This window comes from Manis javanica, chromosome 3 (assembly GCF_040802235.1).
Source record: "Manis javanica isolate MJ-LG chromosome 3, MJ_LKY, whole genome shotgun sequence".
Taxonomy (NCBI): Eukaryota; Metazoa; Chordata; class Mammalia; order Pholidota; family Manidae; genus Manis; species Manis javanica.
The window spans coordinates 135,264,045-135,287,932 of NC_133158.1; the positions used below are offsets into that span (position 1 = coordinate 135,264,045).

The 23,888-nt window shown below is 36.0% G+C and overlaps 1 protein-coding gene across 1 annotated transcript in view; it reads right to left on the minus strand.

Annotated features, from left to right (window-relative positions):
* Positions 1–7,541: 7,541 nt before the first annotated feature.
* The window catches only part of SEC62 (SEC62 homolog, preprotein translocation factor), a 45,198-nt gene continuing 28,851 nt past the window's right edge, over positions 7,542–23,888 (minus strand). The window contains exons 4-8 of the mRNA XM_037003028.2: positions 17,286–17,490; positions 16,942–17,034; positions 15,197–15,257; positions 13,086–13,205; positions 7,542–8,910 (exon numbers count right to left, since the gene is read on the minus strand). Of these exons, the coding sequence (XP_036858923.2) occupies positions 8,441–8,910; positions 13,086–13,205; positions 15,197–15,257; positions 16,942–17,034; positions 17,286–17,490 (949 nt within the window). The 3' untranslated portion in view covers positions 7,542–8,440. The remainder of the gene's footprint in view (positions 8,911–13,085; positions 13,206–15,196; positions 15,258–16,941; positions 17,035–17,285; positions 17,491–23,888) is intronic.

The window sequence follows — 23,888 nt, forward strand, 5'->3', positions numbered from 1 at the left end:
CCGCTGAAGCACCTCTCCCATAAGGGCAGCCTGTCTTTTTCCTTGGCCAACAGTGAATCCTGCCGACTATGCCAATTGTCTTGCCAATGGGTTTCAGCCCTGGGCAAGTTTGCTATGGATTCAGTATGACCAAAGTAATTGACAGCAAAACGTTCTTTGGGGTGAAAGGGTTATACCCAACTTTATTTCCAGGTGGCAGGTCAGTCACTAGAATCCCATTCACTCAGAGCGAGTCTGCATACAGCAAGCCAGTCTCTGCTTCTGGGCCCCTCTGTCCGCACAGTTGTCCTGCACAGCCATCCTCTGGGCCTCTGTCCTCGGTGCTGCCACCACTCCAGTCTCTGCTTTGCTCTCCTGCAGCCTTGCAGCCCTGCCACCGTGTCATGCCGAGAGCACTGGGTGGAGCTCTTTTTATAGAGTCAACATCCATGTATTGCCCACAGGTGTGCAGTGAGCTAGTCAGCCAGGGCCAGGTGAGAATCCTGGACACAGGAACTCTCATTTTATCCACAGCCTGCCTCCTGAAAAAGCAGTTGTCTTGCCTGAGGGTCTCAGCCCCAAGCAAGTTCACTGTGGACTCAGTGAGACTGAGAAATGACAATGGAATGTTCTTGGGGTAAAAGAGTTTATACCCGGCTTTATTCTCACAGTGATAGGTCAAGCACTACAATCATGTCTGCATCCAGCAGTCTGCAGGTCCGTAACCCTCCTCTCTCTCTGCCTCCACCCAGAGCACCGGGCAGAGCTCTTTATACAGTGACTCAGTCAATAATAGCTCATTGGCTACAGGTGTGGAAGCAGTAGCCTAGCAGTAGGCCAATTACATCATCAAGTAGTCTGGGGTCAGGTGAGGATCCTGGCCATAGGAAATTTCATTTTCCCCACAGCAATCTATAGTCTATATTGGGAGTCTAAATGACATTCCTTCTGTCCCTGATTTTCACCACACTTCTCTCAATCTGTATTGGGTAGAATAAAGAATGGGAGGTAGCAATGGGACTCAAAATTTGAACTTATTTCTCAAGAGTTGATTCTCCTGCTACAGGGAAATTATCTGTTTATAACTGTGGCTTGGTGCTGATGGAACCTTTAAAGCAAACATTCCGTACTCCCCTTCAATGGTGTTATTTAATAAGTCACTTTGGTTGAAGACTGAGGGGAGTACTATACATCTTCAGAGTTCTTGTATATGTTGCTTTAAAGAAGTAAAAGTTGCAATCAGGCCTTTGGAAAGAGACTAAGTTGGGGATAGGATGGAAGGTGAGGTGAAAGAAAGTGCTTAGGAATTTGAGTGGAGAACTCTAAATTCTTTTATTAAAGGTCAATGAGAAAAAGTTATCAAGAATGAGTTTCAATTTTGTCAACCTTGCAGAGTATATGCAACTAAAGAGGAAGGAGGAGATATGACATGTCTTTGTGTAGTATCCAACAACTCTTTAGTCTTAACGTCTGGCTGATACTGTGTAGATTCTATGTAAATGCAGACCAGTTTTTACATACCCACTGTTCTTTTCCTCAGCAGTAGACTAATTTGTTTGTTAGTGATTTTTACTTTTTCTTTGTGGTGCAGTGTCACCTAAGAGGTGAGGGTATATATTTGAAAATATGAGAAAGTTAATCACAAAATCTTTCTTTTCTAATCCACTCTTCTATTGTGCATCATATGCTTTGTAATGTGAAATCTTTGTGACATGCATTTGGCATATACTTAGCCTAAGGTTAATTTAAGTTCACTTTTTGAAGCTTGAAGCTGATGAGCAGAAATGCAGTTCAAAATCAAAGTTGGTTAATATTTGTTCTAGAAAAATGTGAAGTCTGTGTTTCACACAACATATTCTTTTTCCCAATCACCATTTTTCCCATATTCCAAGTGCAAGATACATATGATATAATCCCCTTTAATACTTTTTCCCACCTGAGTGAACACATAGATACACATCACACATATAAGGGTTAAGAAGGATACATATCAGTTTCAATAGTGGTTGTCTCTGGAGAATAAGTTAGGGGGTTTGTTTCCTTATTATTGGCTTTAAGTATTTTTTGAGTTTTCAGGAAGAAGAATAATTTTAATTATTTTATAACAAAAGAGGAGTTGTAGTTAAAACATGTAAATCTAACACCTATTAGAAATAGGGAGTTTGAATGTCACTCCAACAGCCACGTCACTTCCGTGTCTCTAGATTTGCCCCTTCTCAGCCCATGTCCAGTGGTTAGTGTGAGTTGCAGATCTGACTGTGGCACTTCCCTGCTTAGAGTTGTTTTCCCTCCAAAGGTACTTCAGTGTCACTGTTTATACTTACTATCTTGTGTCAGTCAGTCATCTTTCAGTTGCAAGATAGAAACCTCACTCAGAACAGCTTAAGTTAACATGAGGAATTTGTTCACGTAACTGAGAATTCCAGGGTTGACTTTAAACAGGGCTAGATCTAGGAATTCAAAGATGGCACTAAGGCTTTATCTGTCCTAGTTCTTTCTTCATGTTGGTTTTCTTTCTAGTCTCTGTCCATGTGGAGGCAACATAGCCATTGGCATCTCCAGGCCTGCATCATCCTTGTAACTCAGATGCTGAGAAGTGGGAGGACTTGGGTTGGCCTGGGTTGTGTCATGTGCTCTTCCGTAGGCCAGCCACCTTCAAACGGAGTGAGTACTGCAGACGGGGAAGGGGTGTTTCCCAAAGGGAGGGATTCTGGATAAACCATGATGTGCTGTCTCCAAGAGTATCCTTCCTCAGACTCATCATTCGTGTGTGTGTGCATGTGTTTAGTTCTCCAAAGACTGGACGGTTTCTTCCTCTAGAGGGGGAGGACACCTGCCCACATGGCTGTAGTCTGGCGTTGCTCACAGCTCTACCACCTCAGAGGAATAAACTCTGGGCAAGATACTCACTGCCTGTGGTCAGCACGTCTTCTTCAGGGAGTGAGTAGCTTCTTGGTCAGGTCCACATGGGCCAGCAGCAGGTGGCGGCTGCAGCAGCACTTCAGGTCCAGTGCATCCAGGGCATCCCCCTCGGTGTGTTTGGCCTATTGCAGCCCCAGGGAGGCCTTTCACTTGTTGCCAAGAATCTTGCCACAGGTGTGATGAGGTTGGATCAGGGCAGCTGACCAGCCCTAATAGCTGCCTACCCACTGACTGTGCTCAACAATTCTCTAGACTCATCTTTTTTCTAACTGCACTCGGACTATTTTCAGTTCCAGGAACATGCCAGACTCACTCTTTTATATTATTTTGTATATCTCACTGCATTGGCCCCCAAAAGCTTTCCTCTATTCTTTACTTGCTCCACCTCATCCTTCAAGATCCAGTTTGTGATACTTCTATGGGATGCCTTTCCTGATCCTACCTATCTGGGGTATTATGATCCCATAAACATGTCATAGATACTATGACATCATGCTACATTCTGTTGCAACTATTTGCATAAGTACTTGCCTCTCCCTCACTAAACTAGGTCTTTTGAGGTTAGTGATTGCCTATGTGTAGCACATTGTAACTCCCCCATAAGTACTTGTTGAATGACTGAAAGATAACCTCAATATGGATATTTCACTGGGCTTCCTCTATTTAAAAAGTTCCTACAAAAAAATCTGGATGTTTAGGAGTAAGATGTTACATTTTAAATACTCACATACCACATGTAACTTGTTAAATGTGATAATGAAATAGACATAAGGTTCAAATAATGTTGAATACTAAATCAACTATCAATGGCCTTTGAATATGATGGTATAGTCCTATTTGAAACACTGGTGAGTCTGATTAGCTAGGTCAGGGGTTCTTAGCCAGGAGTCCAACTGCCTCTAAGGAACTTAAGGATAGAATTCAGAGGATATATGAACTTGGGTAGGAAAAATTATTTTTACTAGACCATAACTGAAATTTAATATTTCCTTTGCAGACCACAATCCAGTTTTGTTAGGCGATAATGTCAATAACAGAAACCAGATTATTTTATATCACATTACAGTTGCATAGATTTCAATATATTGTTTATGCTACTTCAATGCCATAGCAGTTATTAACTTCCTACTAGATGATTATTAAATAAACACATTTATTACTGTATCAAACCTTATAATCTAATGTAATTGGCTTTGTAATTCCATGCATTTTATTTTCTACACTTAAAAATATTGAGAAAGAGCTCATGGTCCAAAAAATATTGAAGTGATCTAGGTGTTCACTTAAAATGAAATGAGACCATAGTGTGATGATCTGACTCGAGAAACTTAGCCCACCCTGCCCTTAACATGCTAAAAGAATAGAGTACAGGCCTTCTGGACAATCTTAAAACTACAAACCTAAGATGTCCCCTCTAAGACTGAAAATTTTATCTGGATGAAAAGCCATGTGATTTATTTACGTTTCAAGGGGTCTCTGGGTTAGGTTGGAAAAGTAAAGTACATTTGGACCTACCCAAAAACTCACAAATAAACGTTGCAGACCTTGGCTCAAGAGCTTGCTAAAGACAAATTAATTTATTTGTATAGTTAACTGCATAGTTATCCACTAAACAGAACTTTGGCTATCAAAATTCTTAGCACATGCTCTGTGAGATTATGAGATCCTTTCTAATGTTTGGTCACAGGACCTGTCAAGGAGGTAAACTTACACCTCATTGAAATTCTTGTTCTCTAGGTATTTCTCTTTGGTTTACTGGTCTTGGTTCTAATAGGAAACACGTGGTTCTTAAATTAAGATACTTTGAGGAGACTCTACACAAAGGTACGGGTGTAGGGGAGTCACGAGAGGAAGCACGGTAACTTTAGCAACTCCAGGTAGCAGCAGAGCTGGTATCACCCCCTGGCTGTGAGGGAACAGACAGTGCAAACCCCAAGGCTGGTCAAGTATGAAGGAAGTGGTGACCTTCACTGGGGAAGCCCCACTGGGAAGGCGGCAACAGCATAGATACCCTGACTGTCCTACAGTTTCAGACCTCTGGCCAGGACACTCCTTGGCCAAAACCACTCAGAAGCTAGGAGGCAAAGGAGGCCACTGCAGTAGTTCCTTCATCAGCCTCACAGGAAAGTGGAGCTGGAGGAGTGGAGACAAGCCAGCACATCTGGTAAATTCCCACCTTAGCACTTACCACAGTATTCGATGGTCCGAGAGTGCAGAACTGTATTTTTTTTTCATGGCTATGCCTAGTAAAATTCTGGTACAGAGTTAAGTGCTCAGTATTACAAAATGATTGAACAAAGAACTAAAATGTTGCTGAAACAGAATAAAAGCAAACTAACTACTACAGATGATGAGAAACTATTTACTTGAAGGTGGAGTGGACGTTTAAAATGTTAGGGATATACTGGATCATGATTCAGCAAGATTCAATTCTTGTATCACACAGCTTTATGTATCACTGATTTATAAAATAGTTAAGAGCAGTTGATCATTATTTATGGATTCTGTATTTGCAAATTTGCCTACTCTAACACTTTCATGCTGTGCACAATGACAAATCTGACTTGCCCTGCATGTTCCCAGTTAAGTTTGAACAAGGTAACAGGTTGCTTTCTTGTTTCACCTCATACTGTAAACAAGTGTCCCTTGCTCTATTTAGTGCCACACTTTTTGTATTTTTGTTTTCTTGGTGAGTTCACTGTTTAAGATGGCTCCCAAATGTAGTTAGTGTTGAAGTGCTGTCTAGTATTCCTAAGCATAAGAAGGTCATGATGTGCCTCATGGAGAAAATACATGTTAGATAAACTTCAGTCAGGCATGTAGTTACAGTACTGTTGACCATGAGTTCAGTGTTAGTAAATCAACAAAACAGGAAGACACCTAAAACAATCAATGTATTGACTGTTGATGAAAATGTGACCAGAGGCTCTCAGGACAACAGCCCTGTATTTTCTCCAGGAATGATTCAGCCAGTATAATTTCATGTTGCTGGTGACTTTGTAAAACCAATTAACACAGATAACAACAATCAACTGGGCTTGCTATTTTCTAGTTCCTAATAAAGATTCAAGAAAGAAAATCCAGTTTACAAAAGACACACAATGATTTTTCTAAGTCAGCAGCTAACTGGTACTCATAATGTAAAAATGGAAAGGGGGGAGGGGAAACATTAAAACCCATTCACCATTTTATAATTTCAGTATGATATACTAAAATTTATTACCTCCTGATTAGTATTTGCCTAAATCCAAATTATTTAAAGTTGTCTGGAGACCATATAGTTTGAAAATTAAAGAAACTGGTGGGTGGGAAAAGGAAACAATTTCACTTAATACATTGACTTTAAGAATAATCCCATATACATTATTCCTATTATCTGGACTCAGCTGGTTAATTCAATCTTCATTTCGTAGGCCAATTTATACCCATTCCACAGTAAATCCTACATTATCTAAAAGCTTCATGCTGCTAGGTATAGTAGTATAGCAAACCTAAAGTTCTTTTTAAAAAAACAATTTTTACTCCATTAACTAATCTGAACAATTCTCCATGCTCTGGCATAGAAGTATTAATGTTAGCCAACAAAGACAGCCATCTAATGTTCTGTGGGACTTAACAGTTAACAGCTTCTTAAGTTTTATATCTGTTTAATGTAAACAACCTTGACTAGTAAGACATCAAGCTGAAATTTCTAACTTACTTTCTACCATGGTGAGAATGACATTTTCCCCCTGGGACCACCACATTTATAAAAATGTGTAGTAACCTTCTGTAAGAATATACAAACATCAATAAAAGGCTGACTTCTTGCCAAGCTCCAAATGTCTTTGAGACTAGACATAGTACATATAATAAAAAGAGCTTTGGGAAAAACATTGAGTACCTGGGTATTATCATAATAGTAAAGGTTAAATCATTTTTATTTCTGAGGAACACTTTTGGTATCATGATTCCCAAAATAGGTATTAGTGCTACTGGTGATTAAGAAACTCAGAAGCTGTAATTATGTGTACACTTACTGTGGAAATCAAGCAGTAGTGCTTTGAAAATTTGAAGGGAAAACACCCAGGCACTTAAATCAATGAACATTTGCTAGGAGGAACTTTGTAAATAACTGATTGCAGCCTTGACAAAGTTGTATTAACATCAAACATCCACATTTCTGTCCACTCATAAGCAATACTATAAAAAAGGAATCTAGCCATGTGTCAGTGTACAGCATATTTTTTCAGTTAGAAAAACTGAGTTATCTTTAGTCAAATACTGATACGGAGAAATATAAAGACCTCACACACCACCTATTTCAGCAAAATGCTATGGCTGATGGAAAATAATGTTCATTATCAGTTTTATAAGAGTGTAACTCCAAGGAATTATTACGCTGTAAGTAAACACAAGAATTTTTCCAAAAGATATGTAACTAAGGTATGCAAGACAAAATCAAACTGCAAAGCTAGTTCAAAGCAATTAGAGTCCAATGGTTTTCTTAAGTTTTCTTTTATGTTTTTTATTTAAATTGCTATTTTAGAATGGTAAATTATCTTTCATAGCAGTGCCTCTTGGTCCAATAATACACTAACCCATTTCTGAATGTAGAGATTTAAGATAAATCAAAATAAACATTAAGGCATACAAACAGCTAGTTTAAGTCTGCTCTTATTTAATAAGGATTGTTTTGACTCATTCAAATACATGGAATGTTGGCACAAAACTGAAGCTGCTGTAGAAAGATCACAAGATCGTGGGTCTGCGGGTTACTGACACTTCCATTTCTCTAAAAACACACCCTTACATGGTCTTAATTTTACAAATTTAAGTGTTGAGAAAATGTCTAAATAATAAGTAACAATTAAAATAAAATGTTTATTTGTAAATTATATACAGAATACATTTTACTTTACGACAAGGTAATTGGAAGGAGGAGGAGCCATCACCTTCCAACCAATGCAGTTCACCTTCTCTGCTGGAGATGACAGTCTTTCTCTGAATCAGATGTACACACCAGTTTGGATTTCCTAAGCTGGAAATGGAGAATTTGTAGCTAAACTAAACATGTTGCTGATTATTAGTTGGCTTGTTTCCACAAAATGCTTTTGAACCTGCTAACTCAGAATCTTAGAAATTTCCTGGTATAATTTTATAATCAACAAAAAACTATCAAGAACATGAGTTTAAGCCTTTCATCTTAAAGAAACTGTGAAATGGCTACATAACTATGCATAATTTGAAATGTTGGTGTTTCTTTCCTAATCCCTTTTAGTTTTTTTTTGATTAGTCTAACAGTAAAAAGCCACACAACTAGCAAAACAAATGAGACCTACTTTCTGAATCATTATCAAACAGATAAAACTTATCAATGGCTTTTGACTGTACCAATAGTATTCTATGAAATGAAGGACTGAATATAACTGCTTGGATGCCAAATACACTTCAGCAAAAGGATTTAAAGAATGCTACAAATGTCATGTGAACATTATCATGATCAGCCAACATAGAAAATCCAACCTCTTGCACTTATTTAGTCCCCAAATTAGTCAGATTATGATTTTCCTTGTGAAGATTTAGTTGTTTCTTCATCATTGTCTTCTTCCTCCTCTTCTTCACAATCCCCATCTGTTTGCTGTTCCAGTTCCTCTTTTGTGATCATTTCAAAATCATTCCCATTTCCACTACTGTGTTGGGACCGGTCCTCTTCCCGCCTGTCACTGTCTGTGTCGGAATGCCGTTCTCCACCTGAGCCTTCTGTTCCATGATTTCCTGGTCCCACTTTTCCCTCCTCATCTTCCTTTTTCTCACTGTCTGACTTCTCCTCACTGTCGGACTTCTGCTGCTTTTTGTTTTCAGATTTCTCATCTTTCTTTAAGTCTGCTTTTGGTCCTTTATATTCATGTGTGTACAGAGGTCTGAAGGAGTCAATGAAGCCTACGTCAGCAGTCAGATTTGGCAAGAACCAAAAGTGGTGCCTTCCTCCAGTTATGAGCCAAATGATGAGAAAGAGAATGCAACGAGCTGTAGGAGAAGAATTTCTAATTGAATAATTCAAGCACTGACTCAGCAGAGAATATTTGTGAGGAACTGGCAAAACATCTAGAGTTTTATTATTGGTACATACATGCACCTTAAATAAGCATCTTAAACCCTTAAACCCTCAGCAGCTATCACAGTATTCTAGGTGTAGAGCATGCTGTTCTGATCTTGAGGGCATGATGCTATAAATGCCACTCAAAAAGTTACTTCTGTTTTTTTTCACCTGGGTGCTGTTTCATGGATATACACTTATGATTTATGCACTTTGCTATGTTACAATTCAAGTAAGCATAGCCATCAGTTGGATGTTTAAGTATGCATGAGACCATGGTATAAAAGGAAAAGGAAATAAATGGGAGGAAGGAATGAAGGTTATCTTAAGAAGCCTTTAAAAAAAGAAAGGCAGAGCTGCATCATGACTTTCCTTGACCCTAGGCACTTTATGCCTTTGTAAAACAGTTCCATCCATGAATATTAAAAATTACACGCTTTATGACCATACTGGTATAAATACAAATATAATCTTGTATAGGTTCATTATTATATACATGTGACCATATTATTAATTCTGATTTTAAAATGAATAAAAATGAAAACATTTCAATGGGTCCCTAAATGTATTATGGGTCCAAGGCATGTGTCTTCTCTGCCTAAAGTAAGTCTCTAAGTAAAAACACTTCTGAGCAGTAAGAGAATATTTTCCTAGAAGTTATAATTTTGTTAATTAAGAAATTAGGTAATTTCTGCTTATTTAAGGACCAACTCTCTCCCAATATTAGGAAACAATACAATAATAATTAGTCAGATCACCTAAATAAGTAGGGCTTGGGGTTACTCCTTTAGAGCAATGTATGACAAAACTGGAAAAAATTTAAGAATTTTAAAGTTTATAGTAATGAGTCACCAAAAGCATAAAGCCCAGTATTTCACACAGTTTTCTCTTAATTTACTAGTTACACAGAGCATAGTGGTTTTTCTTTAAAGGTCATGAGCATGTGACTGTTATAAACTAACTTATCAATTATCGTATGTTTTTAGCTTTGCTTTCCTTACAGACAATTACATCACTCATCATGCTAAGTCCTAAAAAAAGCTCATCTGTGCTTCTTATGTTATTTTGCTTTGGATAAAAAAAAGGAGATGGTTATAGCTCCCTTCATTTTTATTAAGTAGTACTTTCCATTTTCATAAAGATCAAAAATATTCTGAGTCTCTCCACATTAGTATCTTTTGTGGCACAAACAGAAAAGGCAGTATTTTTGAAATTAATGATTTATGAATAAATTCCACTGATAAAAAGAAATAATGAACATCTTAAGGCTACACATTTTTTTCTCCAAATAGTATAAAGATACTATGATAGATTTTATAAGGTTGCAAGACAAATAGTTCATAATATGAAATCTTGCCTAAAATACAAGTTTTAGAGAAACTAAACCCAAGCAATAAAGAAATGGCACAAATAAAATCTAAAGTATCAACATATATAAACTGGGAATAGCAGAATTTTAACATTTTATAGGTTTTCCTCTATGTGGCATTAGATTATCAGAGGTAAAAGTGGAAGAATCACGGAAAAACCACTGTGACGTGACTGCCATTTTGTTCCTATACTAAAGTGACACATTTAGAAAAGTGCTAAAGGTCTTATTTTAAATGGCAATATTAACAATACATATTCAAAACAGTACCAAATATCATTTTGACCAATATATAATACTTCACAAGATAACAAATGAAATACTCAATTTATATCTGTGGGCTACAGATGAAAACTATTTGAAAGTGGTTTTGGAATTGCATTTTCTAACAAAAAGAAAATATTGGGCTTATTTTAGTTTAATTTGCAAGACTAATCCACAATGCATGTATAAATTCATAGTATATTTAAGATGAAAAATTATAGAAAACATTACTAGAAATTGTATTTTTAAGAGCAAAATATAATAACCATAAGTTATTGTGAACACTGATTTAAGTAAAATATAAGCAAGTGGGTTAATTCTATTTAATGGGGTTAAGTGTTGCTCAAATTTTCCAAAGACGCTCTAAATTTTCAGGGATTTGAGAGCCAGAAGACACTAATTTCATTATATCTAACATTGGACCCTAGTTTATGGCTTCCCGTTTTTGATATAGGTAGCACACTACCACTAGTTACCTGCCTCACAGTAACTTAGATACTATTTCTTGGCCTACAAATGTGCTCTGTTACATGCTGAAGTATCGGGATTTTCTCAAGATGACTAAGCTAGAGGAAGGGAAAAATGAAAGGTAGGTGGAAAAGGCTTCACAGAGTCAAACATCACAGAGCAAAAAGGAAGGTTATAAACATGAATTGAATGAAAATACTAGATGAGCTCCTGGTTCCATGGATGGCAGCACCAATTCAGAACACCTTGCTGTGCAGGGCAAAGGATGTGCAGAGCGAATGCTTCAGGCTACAGAAGTAATGTTCTATAAACCCAAGAATCTGTATGTCATTGAACCTCAGCATAACAGGCACTCAGTTCAGATAATCTTAGTCAAATTATACCAGATATTGGGTCAATAATGTGGGTGTTGCTTTCTCTTTTTATACAGAAATACTCCTATATGTCTTAGTGGAAAAGATGATTTGTCATTTGGGAAAAAAACTGGAACTTAGTAATATAAACATATATATGTATATTTAAAAATCACTGGACAGCTTTAGGTAAGCTGAGAAAAAACTTCCATTTCTTTCCCTAAGTGACTAATTAAATTACACCTGCTCACCATATACAGGAAAAGTCTTTAGGATGAGGATTTTACATAAAATCATACTTGTTGGTTTGTTCATGGTAACAACCTCATTGTGAAAAACACAGACAAGTGTAAAGAACATTAAAATCATTCATAATTATCACCATTATTTATATTTAGGTGCATTTTCTTCCCATCAAACCCTCTCTGGCATTGACTATTTCTATTCCAAATAAATTTTCCTAATTAAATAGGCAAAAAACACCCCATTATCTTAATTTTACTGATTGCTAGTGATAAGCATTTTTCATGTGTTTGTTAAAAACTCGTTTAACTTCCTCTTTTGAATTGGATTATTTTCATATTGTTTCATTTTAGCTATGAAAGACCCCAACCATCCAGAAATTTTTTAAAAAATTACTTATGTTTTCTGTTTGATTTTTTAAAAAACATTTGAAACTCCTTAATGCATCTATAATTTATTTTGGTAACTGAGTGCAAACTGAATTTTCCCCCAATGGCAAATCCACTGTTCATAATCACTTACTGAATACATAGAATTTAAATATTTAATACAAATTTCATTTGCCTTAAGTCAAAATATTATAATGTTCTACTCGAAGTATTATGCCTAATAAATAAGCAACAACTGTAAAAATATTCAAGTCCTTGTGGTAACTGAACTTTATAGCATACCATAAATGTAGATTAAGACATTTTGAATCCTTTTTCTTCAGAACAGACCACATCTAATTAAGCATATACACTACTTCAAGCATGAGTTTTAGATGATCAAAAAGTAGTTCTACATCTGTAGGACCCCAACCTCCCTGAGAAATAAGTTAGCCTAAGAGTAGCCATCTTGAAGCCCAAAAAGCCATTCTGATATATGACTCAGAGGGAACAACTGAAACCAGGTAACTCCTCTGGAAAAACAAGTTAATCAATCATGACTGCTGGCAGCGCTAACCTTTCGGTTAGTTAAACATAAAAGCTGACCCTACCTTGCTACACCCCCAGGACGTGGCACCAACTCAGAAATCGTAGGTTTGAAAAATTACTGCCTTTGTAGTATTGTTATCTTGCTATGTAGTATTGTTATCTTGTTACTATAACATAATCTGTAACCATGGTAAATCTCTAGGGCTAAATGCCTCAGAAAATCCTATATAACCACTTAGTTGTAAGTGCTCAGGGTCCTCGTTGAGACCTGCTGCGACAGGCTGACTTGGACCCCAACTAGTTGGCTTCCGAATAAATTCCTCTTGCTTGTTGCATCAAGAAACGTCTTTGGTGAGTGATTTGGGGCGGCGCCTTCCTCAGGGGAATCCAACACATCTTTCTTGGTTTTCCTATATTAATTCTGCTATCAAGCTGTTAATACTCGAAGCTCTAGATTACAGTCCAACTGCTCAGTAAACAACAGCACTTACCAACGGCAAGGAGAAGAATGCTGGCAACAAAACAGCCTGCACCAACACTGAGGTAATAAACACCTACTCGCATTTCTGCTGGCCAAAGAGGGAAGAGGGTGGCTGCTATCACTGCGATCACTGGAACAAGAAATGACCAAGTTACATAGGTACCTTTTAGATTAAAATTTTCAATGGCCTGGATGCAATAACAGTAAACATATTTCTAAATTAAAACATAAACATATTGAAACATATAAATTTGCCTCTTTTATAGGGAAAAAAAAGTCAATTATCAGCCATTTCACATAGTTCAACCTTTTAACTACTATTCTTGTTAGGATTTTTATAGTACAAATTGCATATATAATTAGAAAAAAGTGCTGTCAAAAAACAAGAAATTGTCAGCTCCTTAAATGAACAACTGCTGCTGCTTTCAAGCAATGTCTATCTTATTTTTTGAACATATGTCTACTGCTAGAGGATCTTAAAGAAACAATGAAATAAAAAACTAAGGAAAAAGGATTTGAAAGATACCTCCCTGTAGATTCTGATGTTGGGGTGAAGCTCTGACATTTAGAGATTGAAAAGCTCGCCAGGTGATTCTGATACAGATGGTTTTTTGGTAGTTAGGGAAACTGCATACAAGCCTCACCAGTTTAAGTATGGTGGGACCACATGGAATAATCCCTTTAATTAGAAGTATAGTTATTAGGTCTTCAGAGCAACACAGATCAAGACTCAATTCTATCTCTATCATTTATAAATAACTGAGCAAGTTATTTAACCCCTTTGAGGCTAAATTACCTTATATTTAATGCATTCCTGTTCCTATTTTTTAAAGGTTGTTGTGAGGATGAAATGAAACAATGCATGTAAAATACTAGGAAAGTGACTAATATATACTAAGTGATCAACAGCTATTAGCTATTTGGGTAGGATTAAATTGAGTTTCAACTCTTGAGAGTTACTTTGAATTGGATCCTATGATATACTGATAAAGCTCATTTATTTAATTGCTGTGTATTTTTTTCTACTTGTTAAATCATTCTTCTTGTCTCCTGTCCTGAACTTAACAGGAATAACACATACCTATGGCAAAAGAAACAAAAACCCCAAAAAGTATACAGTGAAGCCTTCACCAATTCTTGGTCTATTCCCCAGAAGTTAACATTATTCTGTTTTGTATCTGTACTCCCAAAGACTACCTACATATAAATTAAAACTAGCTATCTAGATTTCTTCCCCACATAAATAATATTCTAATTAATGTTTCTTTTCATTTCATCTATTCTAGTTATTTTTCCATTATGACATCCTACCTAATTCTTTAAAAGCTGTATGGTATTTCAGTGTGCAGTTATACTGTAATTTATTTCACCATTCTCCTACTGAGGTACTTGACTTCTTTCTAGTCTTATCCTATTACAGACAACAGTACAACAAATACCAGTGTATTGTACATTTGTGCAAATGTGATTATAACATAGGATAAATTCCTTGAAGTGTAATTTTTAGATCAAAAGGTAAAGGCATTTAAAATTTGAAAGATATTTGCTAATTACCCTCCTAAATATAATCAGAGGGATCTGGATTAGAACAGATAATCTGTCAATGCACTCTGTCGAATAAATATTCTGCTATTATTTTAAAAACAGCCACAGGATAATCCCTAGAGGTAGAATAGCTGAATTCTAGTGTATATACAGTTAAAATCTGAAAGATATTACTAAACTGGACATAAAAACTAAAATAATGGGCATAACATCAAGTGTTGGAGAATATTGTTTTTTCTGAAGTGTTGAATCTTCACTAAGATTAGGTACTGTTAAACTCTGTAGACCTCATATCACTGATGCTGTAATGTGTATTTATTATGAGTGTGATAAAGTATCATTCATGATTATTGGTCATTGTATATTTCTTCATCTGTGAGACACCTTTACCATTTTCTACCAGACTATTAATCTTTTAAAAATCTCTGCTTTAATGTGTTGCAAAAATTTTCTTCAGTTTCTCATTTGACTCTATTTAAAGTACACATTCTTAAAATTAACTCTTTTATGTTAGTATTTTTCTATATGGCTTCTGCATTTTTATTTTCCTTTCTAAATTTCAGTGGTTGTACTTACCAAGAATTAATCCCATGACAAATGTTTTAAAGTGAACTGGGTCATAGATCCACACAAATACCTAGAAGAATCAAGAAACCCCAGTGCTTAAATTTCTAAGGTCACACCAGAAAGTTAAACTTAATTCTATAGTTTAGGTTTGTAACAGTCACTTTCAACCCTTTAACATTTAAGTTAAATAAATTTCCTTCAGTAGCAGTGTTTCTTTTGGTATCCATTCAGTTAAAAATTTGTAAAACTATAAATTCTGTAATGCTCTTAAGTAAATTTCTATGTACTTAAATGCATTTACACAAACTATTACTTATTCAACTTGAAGATCAGCAATTATACAACCTTTTTGTACCTAATGTAATGATGTACACTGGCATGAGCAGAACCAGTCTGGGCTAAGAGAACAGTTGTGCTAGGCTCAGTAGCTCTCAACTACACTATCTTTGCCCACTGATGAGCTGCAAAGAACCATTATTAAAGATCATGCTTAGTAAACATAAAAATTCTATGACTCCCTGTAGTAAGTTCACTGCCTGCTCCCCCATGTGTAGTCCATAAACTGGGAACCAATGCATTAAAGCTTAATTTACTCTACACAATAGGAATTTACTTCATTCAGAATAATCCGAACTCCATAAAACTCCTAGTTTTATCTCTTAGATTCTACAAATAACATTACTCTTTCATTTCCTTGACCAGAATTCTTTGTTACTGTCTTTTTTATTTGGTTCTATTTCTAACACCGGGAGTTCCAGTCCTCTTTTTTAATTCTGCACATTTCCCCTAAAAATCAGATCTACAAACATCATTTCTGTCAGTCTTCTTAAAAAAAGGTTTTAAAGATATTTCCCACCTAAAAGTTTGAAAGCTTGCTTTCTACAGAATAAAATCTAGTCTTTTCAGGAATGGAAGCAACCACGCCTTTGCTCAATTTGCTTCTTAGTTTAACAGACCTGTTAAGGCCTTCCCGGTGTACTGAGCAATCTGGCAGCAGCCTTCAAAGCTAGTTCAAGAGTTCAGGATCTCCAGACCCTCCTTATCCTCTCTGGATTAAATATTCTTAACTGGTTTCTCATATCATAACACCACACTGTAATGCAATAGCATGTTTAAAAGCTTGTATCTTTGTTAGACTAAGCTTTCAAGAAGAAAAATTCATCTTACTTACCATGCTATTCCCAACACCTATAAAAATGTCTAAGTATACAGCTGAAGCTTGAGGTTTAAATGAATGTACCTGACTTTACTGATGATAAACACAACCACCTGACTAGATTCTGGCTAACAGAATCCAAGGAGAAATGAAATTACCAGGACCCTGGAAGGCTTTCTTAAGAAAGAGGCATATCCATCATTCTCCTTTCCTCTTGGTTAGTAGTCATTCTGAATCACAAGGTAACCTTTTACTGACTGTCTCACACAGGAGGAGAGCTTGGGGTCCACTATGGAGCTGCTGTACCTATACCTTTTACCCTCATATTGAATTGATGTGAGAGAAACAAGTATCTATTTTAAGCTACTGTTATTTCAGGTTTTCTATCACTCATAGACAGTTCAACCTAATTCTGACCCCCTTTTAATAAATTTTTTATAAATTTAAATTCAGAGAAATTACTGATTTTTAAAGCGTAGATTTTCTATATACATAGTTAGATTTCTCTAAATGACTTTTTTTTTTTAGTGAAGCAAAAAGTTAATCCTAAAACTCCTATGGAAAACTGGATTTCTACTTAAAAGCTAGATACTCTCACCTCATTTCCATCCAGAAAAATTTGATCATCATGTGGCTCAAGCTTGAACTTTTTCTTAGTTTCCTTCTTTTTGGGAGTTCCTGGGGTTTCCTCCTATTAAAACAAAAGTTTAATAGAAGGAAAAAACAAACACAAATAAACAAAAAGCAAAAGAGATTCATATAGTCAAAAGGTTTCACCAGCTGAAACACAGAAATCAAAATTCTCATCCTTGGCACTTATAAAAACTCTAATATGATTATCTTAAATGGTTGTTGCATAATATTTCAAAAGTGCTCATATGCCAGTGGTGGCCATGTGCATGTAATCATTTTTTATTCTTACTTAACTTTAGCTGAAATCACCTTTTTGGATTCTTCCTTTTCACCATCTTTTTTTTTTTCTTTTTCTTTTTTTGTTTTTTCTTCCTTTAGATTTTCTTTCTTGCTCTTTTTGTCTTCTTCTTTCCCACTTTCAACTTTTCCTTTTTCTTTTTCTTTTTTTATATCTTTATCATACTTTATTTTCATGACTTTAAGGGCCCGGTGAAAAAACTGCTTCTTTAAAAGCCTTTGGGAAAAAAGTATGACATTACATTCCCTTATCAATTATACAAACTAAAAAGTAAAAATATCAAAATCCAAATAAAATGAGCAAAGAAAGAAATATATTGGCAACTCACAAGAGAAATCAAAACTATTAAGTCCATGGAACAATAGTGAACCCCACCTCTAATCAAAAAACTGTACAGCCAATTTAATTATATAAAAGTTGTCAATCTTCCATTTTTTAACTATATAATTTAGATGTAAGATATTATAGGTTTGAGTTAATCCTTATGTAGCTTTTTCTCTAGACTCATTAAAAAGTAAATCAAGATTCTGCTTTATTTAGTATGTCTCAAATTCAAGAGCAGACATAAGGGGAAAATATGACAGTTTAAGAAATATTAATTAGCAAGTTAAAAATGGGTCCATGATTTGACTGATCCAAATCATGTCTTCAGCTGTCTTTCTTGATGTTATTTTTTTCTCTCCATGTACTTCACTCTTCAGCTTGCCACTACAATGGGATATTTTCAATGAAGTAATGATTAAGTATGCTAATGTGAGATTTCTGGAATCTGTTGAACTCTCACAATATCAAAATGAAAACTGTACAATACATCTGCAAAACACTATGTATTCCTTGTTACACTAATTTTTCTCAAGATACTGTTTTTTCTCATATCTAGCAGTTATTATTATTATTATTTTTTACTTTTTTACTCAAGACTTTTTGGCTGTTTCCTCCACATAAGCATGTCCTTTTGGTTCACTCCCTCACTTCTTCAAGTCTTACCTCAAATGTTATTTTCTTAACTAGGCCTACACTGTTTAAAATTATAAACCCACCCCCCGCCCTCCCTTCTATTTTCTGTTATCCTATCACAGCATTTATCTTCTAACATGATATACAAACATCTGTTTGTCCCCTTCACTAAACCATAAGCTACTTAAGAGTGATATCCCTGCTTTATTTATTACTTTATCTGATTTAACTCAGTTTAGTTCAGAAGCTCAGCCAACCTAAAACCAAGTCAACCTTCTGTGGTAGTTCCTTTCTCCCTTCTTAAGAAACTGGGTTACTCTTACCTTTGTCATCTAAATGCCACCTTTCAAATCCTATTTTCCAGTTTCAGAGTTCCTGATTTGTTCCTCAATTCCTGCCTTGATGTACAACTACCAAAACACAACCTAGAAGCTAGGTTTCCCTGTCACCATCTTTGCCTGTTAAAGGTGATCATTCCCCTTTCTACCTCCACTGGTGCCTGCCAGAGTACATCGCACCTGTTGACTAGGTGCCTCCTTTCTGCTCAGTGACCACTTATTTTTTGGTCATTATGTTTTGCCTTCTGGAGCACTTGTGTTTTCACCTGCCTGGCTGGGCTTCTTTCTGCTGCTCAGCTAGGTATACCCCACCCATCACACCTCCACAAAGCTAACTTCTAGGTTTCCTCACTTGACCTTTTACTTGTTCAGAAGATCTATATGGCATATAATTTTGCAAGTTTGAAATGCCTCACAAAACTACCATTAGTACCTTCCACACTATATATATATGTATGAGCAGAAAGTGAGACTTAAGAGTAGTAGTGGGTATGTGAATATGAAGAGGAATTTAAAATTTTTACTCTACTTCAGAGTATCTTACAAAAATTTATAATGAACATATTTTAATGTCCATAATTTCTGTACTTATGTCATTTCCACATTTTCTATCAGGAACATTTATTACCACTTAATATGAAAACAAGAAATATATCCTATTCATTGTATATTAACTGAAAACCAGTATTTCGTATTACAGTTCATATTATGGATCTCCACACAGTGAGAGTATATGTGGACACATATAGATACTGAAGTATGTGTTCTCAAATGGTAATGTGGTTATCTATGAGGCAACAGTAGTAGTAATTTAGGATTTTCTTCTAGATCATTTTCAAAGTTCTCTCAAATTTATTTCAGTGGAAAAAAACTGTTCTTTATAAAGAAATAATACATAATAAAAAAACAAACCATAGAACTTTAGGGGAAAAAAACCCTTTCCCGTAATGAGTAGAACCAGAAGGTTACAGAACCAGTAGGAACGCCCACTTCCATCACCCTTCCTACATAGCAGTCCATCCTATCAAAGAAAAGTAGACTATTAACTAATCAAAATGGTGTTGAAAAATTCACATGCAGGGAGATGAGTTCAGATACCACCTCTACCACTTAACTGTGGTTTTGGGTTTAATCTTAGTACTTCTAAAATAAGGTTATCTATCTCACAGGGGTTTCTAGGACTAAATGAGAAGTATGAAGATGGTTTAGCATGGTGACTGGTGCATATATACTCACTGTTGGCCATTATTATTGCTACAGTAAAATCTCAAATTTCATTTAATAGTTACGGAATACACACACACATTTAGTTTCATAAATGATTACATTATAGCATAATTCCATTCAGTAGTAAGTAGAATTATTCATTTTTTTCCTCAATAGGTCTTTAAAGAATGTCTACTTCAACTCTATGCCTAGAAAAGTGAGATGACATTTATTACTGTAATAAAATCAGTGCCTCCATTTATTTAGCTTTAAACACATTGGATGGTTAACGAATCACACAAAGCTCTCCGACATTTTACAGAACTACTCGTATTTCCCTATCTCATTATGTTGTGTATACTTTGCCAGGATTGACTGTCTTTTCTCCTATTGTTTGCTGTAAAATCACCTATTTATGTTTCAAAATTTGATTAAAAATTTTCCCTGTGAGTTCATTCTTGAAGTTTCCCCATCTGTGGCCCTTACAAAACACACTGCATTGTAATCAGTGATTGATGTTCTGTAATACACTAGAATATGTACTTTGGATGTAGGGACTAAGTCACAGTCATCTTTGTATTCCTGGGGCCTGGGATATAATACACATGATAAATATGTATTGAATAAACACATGGATTAAAGGCAGCCTGTAAAAAGTTATTAAATTGTTTATATTTTTCTTCACCTCTTAGTTTTAACAAACATTTATTGAATGCCAGACATGTGCTTGAGACTTCCACCTATATGGCAATAGTCAGGTTTTAATAAATGCCCACATTGTGTTAACTGCTGTGGTGTTACAATGAAGTATAAAACAGTCCCACGATTGCTTTCAGATATAGCTGTCAAGAAATTAAAAAAACTAATGCACATGTAACAATTCTAAAATAGTTAAGGGCTCAGCTGTGCAATACTAATTTTCTAAGTTCTGCAGACTCTTAGATACAAAGATTAATATAGGCTGGAGGATTGGGGAATACTATATGGTAAAGATGGAACTTGAGGGATATTTACATTGAGGCAGGCTTGATAACCATATAGGGAAAATGACAGGTTTATAATCAAAGAAAAACCAGAAAAGAAAGTGACAGTGGTATATGAATGAGACTGAGAAGGACATCACTGGACTGGTGAGTTGGAGATGTAAGGTTATATGGAGATTTAAGATGGTGCTAGATGGATGGTTGAAGAAGCAGACCATAAAAAGGCACTGAGAGTATTAGAAAAGATTATTTTGTGCATCCTCATACACTTTCTTGTTTTATTTTTCTTTAGACTCTCTTAACCCACTTAGCAGCTTCAGAAAATGAGACTAACCAAGTGTCCCTTTGTGGTTTTGTCTGTAGTCAGGCAGGAAGCCATGACAGCTAACTATCATGAGGCCTCCATGGTTGTATTAGACGTCATTCTGAAGCATTTAGGTAGTTATACTTCCTTGTTTTAGTGCAGCAAAGTCACAAAAAACGTAGCATGAAAGGGAATAATGTATACAACAAAATGTGAGTGTATTTCTAGGACATTCTCTGTTTTAATTTCTTCTGGGCTTTTCATAAAGCAAGGTATCAAGGTTCTTAAAAGGCCAAGAGATATGGCTTAACACTGGCTACTCTCAGGGGTTTGGGCTCCCAGGCTTAATCAAACAGGTGAATTCTTCATCTTAATTTTTACTTCATTAGCACCATCAATTTGTTGGAGAGAATAGTGTAACACAGTGGTTAAGAGATGAACTATGTAGCCAAACTATTTTATTTAGAATTCTGGCTCTGCCACTTATAAGCAGTGTGACCGTGGATAAGTTACCAAACTCTGTTTTTGCATTTATACTCTCTTAATTTTTATACCATATGTAAAAAACAAATCTATTTTGAGGTGGAGGAAATTTGCACTCCAGAACTCAAATACACAAATGGCTGTAAAGGAAAATACTGACTGAACCACTGTTAGCTCATCCTTGCCCCAACAAGGTCTTTCCTGGGAAGCAGGAAAGACCATTTCCTCCTGACAGGCACCAGCGCTGCTCCTTGCAACCCCCGCCATCACTCAAGGGCTGAGCAGCTTGAGAGAGTAGAGCTTCTGGGCACTAGAGGGCACCACCTACAAATATTAAATGTCAAAGAAACCTGGTTCAAACCAAAATCCCACAAACACCAGAAAGAGGGCCAAGTGAAATTGAACTCATCAGTCTTCCTGAAAGAGATTTCAAAATAAAAATCATAAACATGCTCACAAAGCTACAGAAAAATATTCAAGAACTTGGAGGAATTCAGGAATGAGACAGAAATGCTGAAGAATACAGTATCTGAAATTACACATACAATGGATGGATTTAAAAGCAGATAAGATGAAGTAGAGGAGATGGTAAATGAAACAGAAACTAGAGAACTGGGCAAAGAAGCTGAGGCACAGAGAGAAGAAAGGATCTCTGGAAATGAAAGAATATTGAGAGAACTGTGACCAATCCAAATGGAACAATATTTTCATTATAGGGGTACCAGAAGAAGAAGAGAGAGAAAAAGGGATAGAAAGTCTTTGACCAGGTAATTGCAGACAACTTCCCCAATCTGGGGAAGGACATCATCTCTCAGGTAATGGAGGTGCACAGATCTCCCAACACAAGGGACCTAAGGAAGACAACACCAAGACATATAATAATTAAAAGGGCAAAGATCAAGGGTAAGGACAGATTTTTAAAAGCAGCCAGAGAGAGGAAAAAGATCACATACAAAGGAAAATCAATCAGGATATCAACAGACTTCTCAACAGAAACCTTACAGGCCAGAAGGGAGTGGCATGATATATTTAATGCAATGAAGCAGAAGGGTCTCAGTGAAGAACACTCTACCTGGAAAGATTATCATTTATATTTGAAGGAGAGATTAAACAATTTCCAGATAAGAAGAAGCTGAGAGAATTTACCTCTCACAAACCTTCTCTACAATGTATTTTAGAGGGGCTGCTATAGATGGAAGTATTCCTAAGGCTAAATAGCTATCACCAGAAGAAACAAACCATAGTAAAGAAAGTAGACCAATTAATTACTAAGCAGATGCAAAATCAAATCAACCACCCCAAGTCAGTCAAGGGATAGACAAAGAGTACAGAATATGATAACTAATATAGAAAAAATGGAGGAGGAAGAAAAAGGAGGAAAAAGAAAAAAAGGAACCTTTAGATTGTGTTTGTAATAGCATATTAAGTGAGTTAAATTAGACTGCTAGGTAGTAAGAAAGTTACGCTTGAACTTTTGGTAACCACGAATCTGAAGTCTACAATGGCAATAAGTACACACCTATTGATAATCACCCTAAATGTAAATGGTCTGAATGCACCAGTCAAGAGACACAGAGTCACTGAATGGATAAAAAAACAAGACCCGTCTATATGCTGCCTACAAGAGACTCACTTCAAACCCAAAGACATACACAGACTAACAGTGAAGGGATGGAAAAAGATATTTCATGCAACTGGTAGGGAGAAAAAAGCAGGAGTCATAGTAGTTGTATCAGACAAAACAGACTTCAAAACAAAGAAAGTAAAGAGAGACAAAAAAGGACATTTCATAAGGATAAAGGGGTCAGTCCAACAAGAGGCTATAACCATTATAAATATCTATGCACCCAACACAGGAGCACCTACATATGTGAAATAAATACTAACAGAATTAAAGGGAAAAACAGAATGCAATGCATTCATTTTAGGAGACTTCAACACACAACTCACTCCAAAGGACAGATCAACCAGACAGAAAAGAAGGAATGAGACAGAGGCATTGAACACATTAGACCAGATGGACCTAACAGACATTTACAGAACACTCCACCCAAAGGCAGAAGGATACATCCTTCTTGAGTGCACAAGGAACATGTTCAAGAATAGATAATATACTAGGCCACAAAAAGACCTCAGTAAATTCAAAAAAGATTGAAATTGTACCAAACAGCTTCTCAGACCACAAAGGTATAAAAGTAGAAATAAATTATGCAAAGAAAACAAAAAAGCCCACAAACACATGAATGCTTAACATGCTCCTAAATAATCAATGGATCAACGACCAAATAAAAACAGAGGTAAGCAATATGTGGAGATAAATGACAATAATAACTCAAGAGTGCA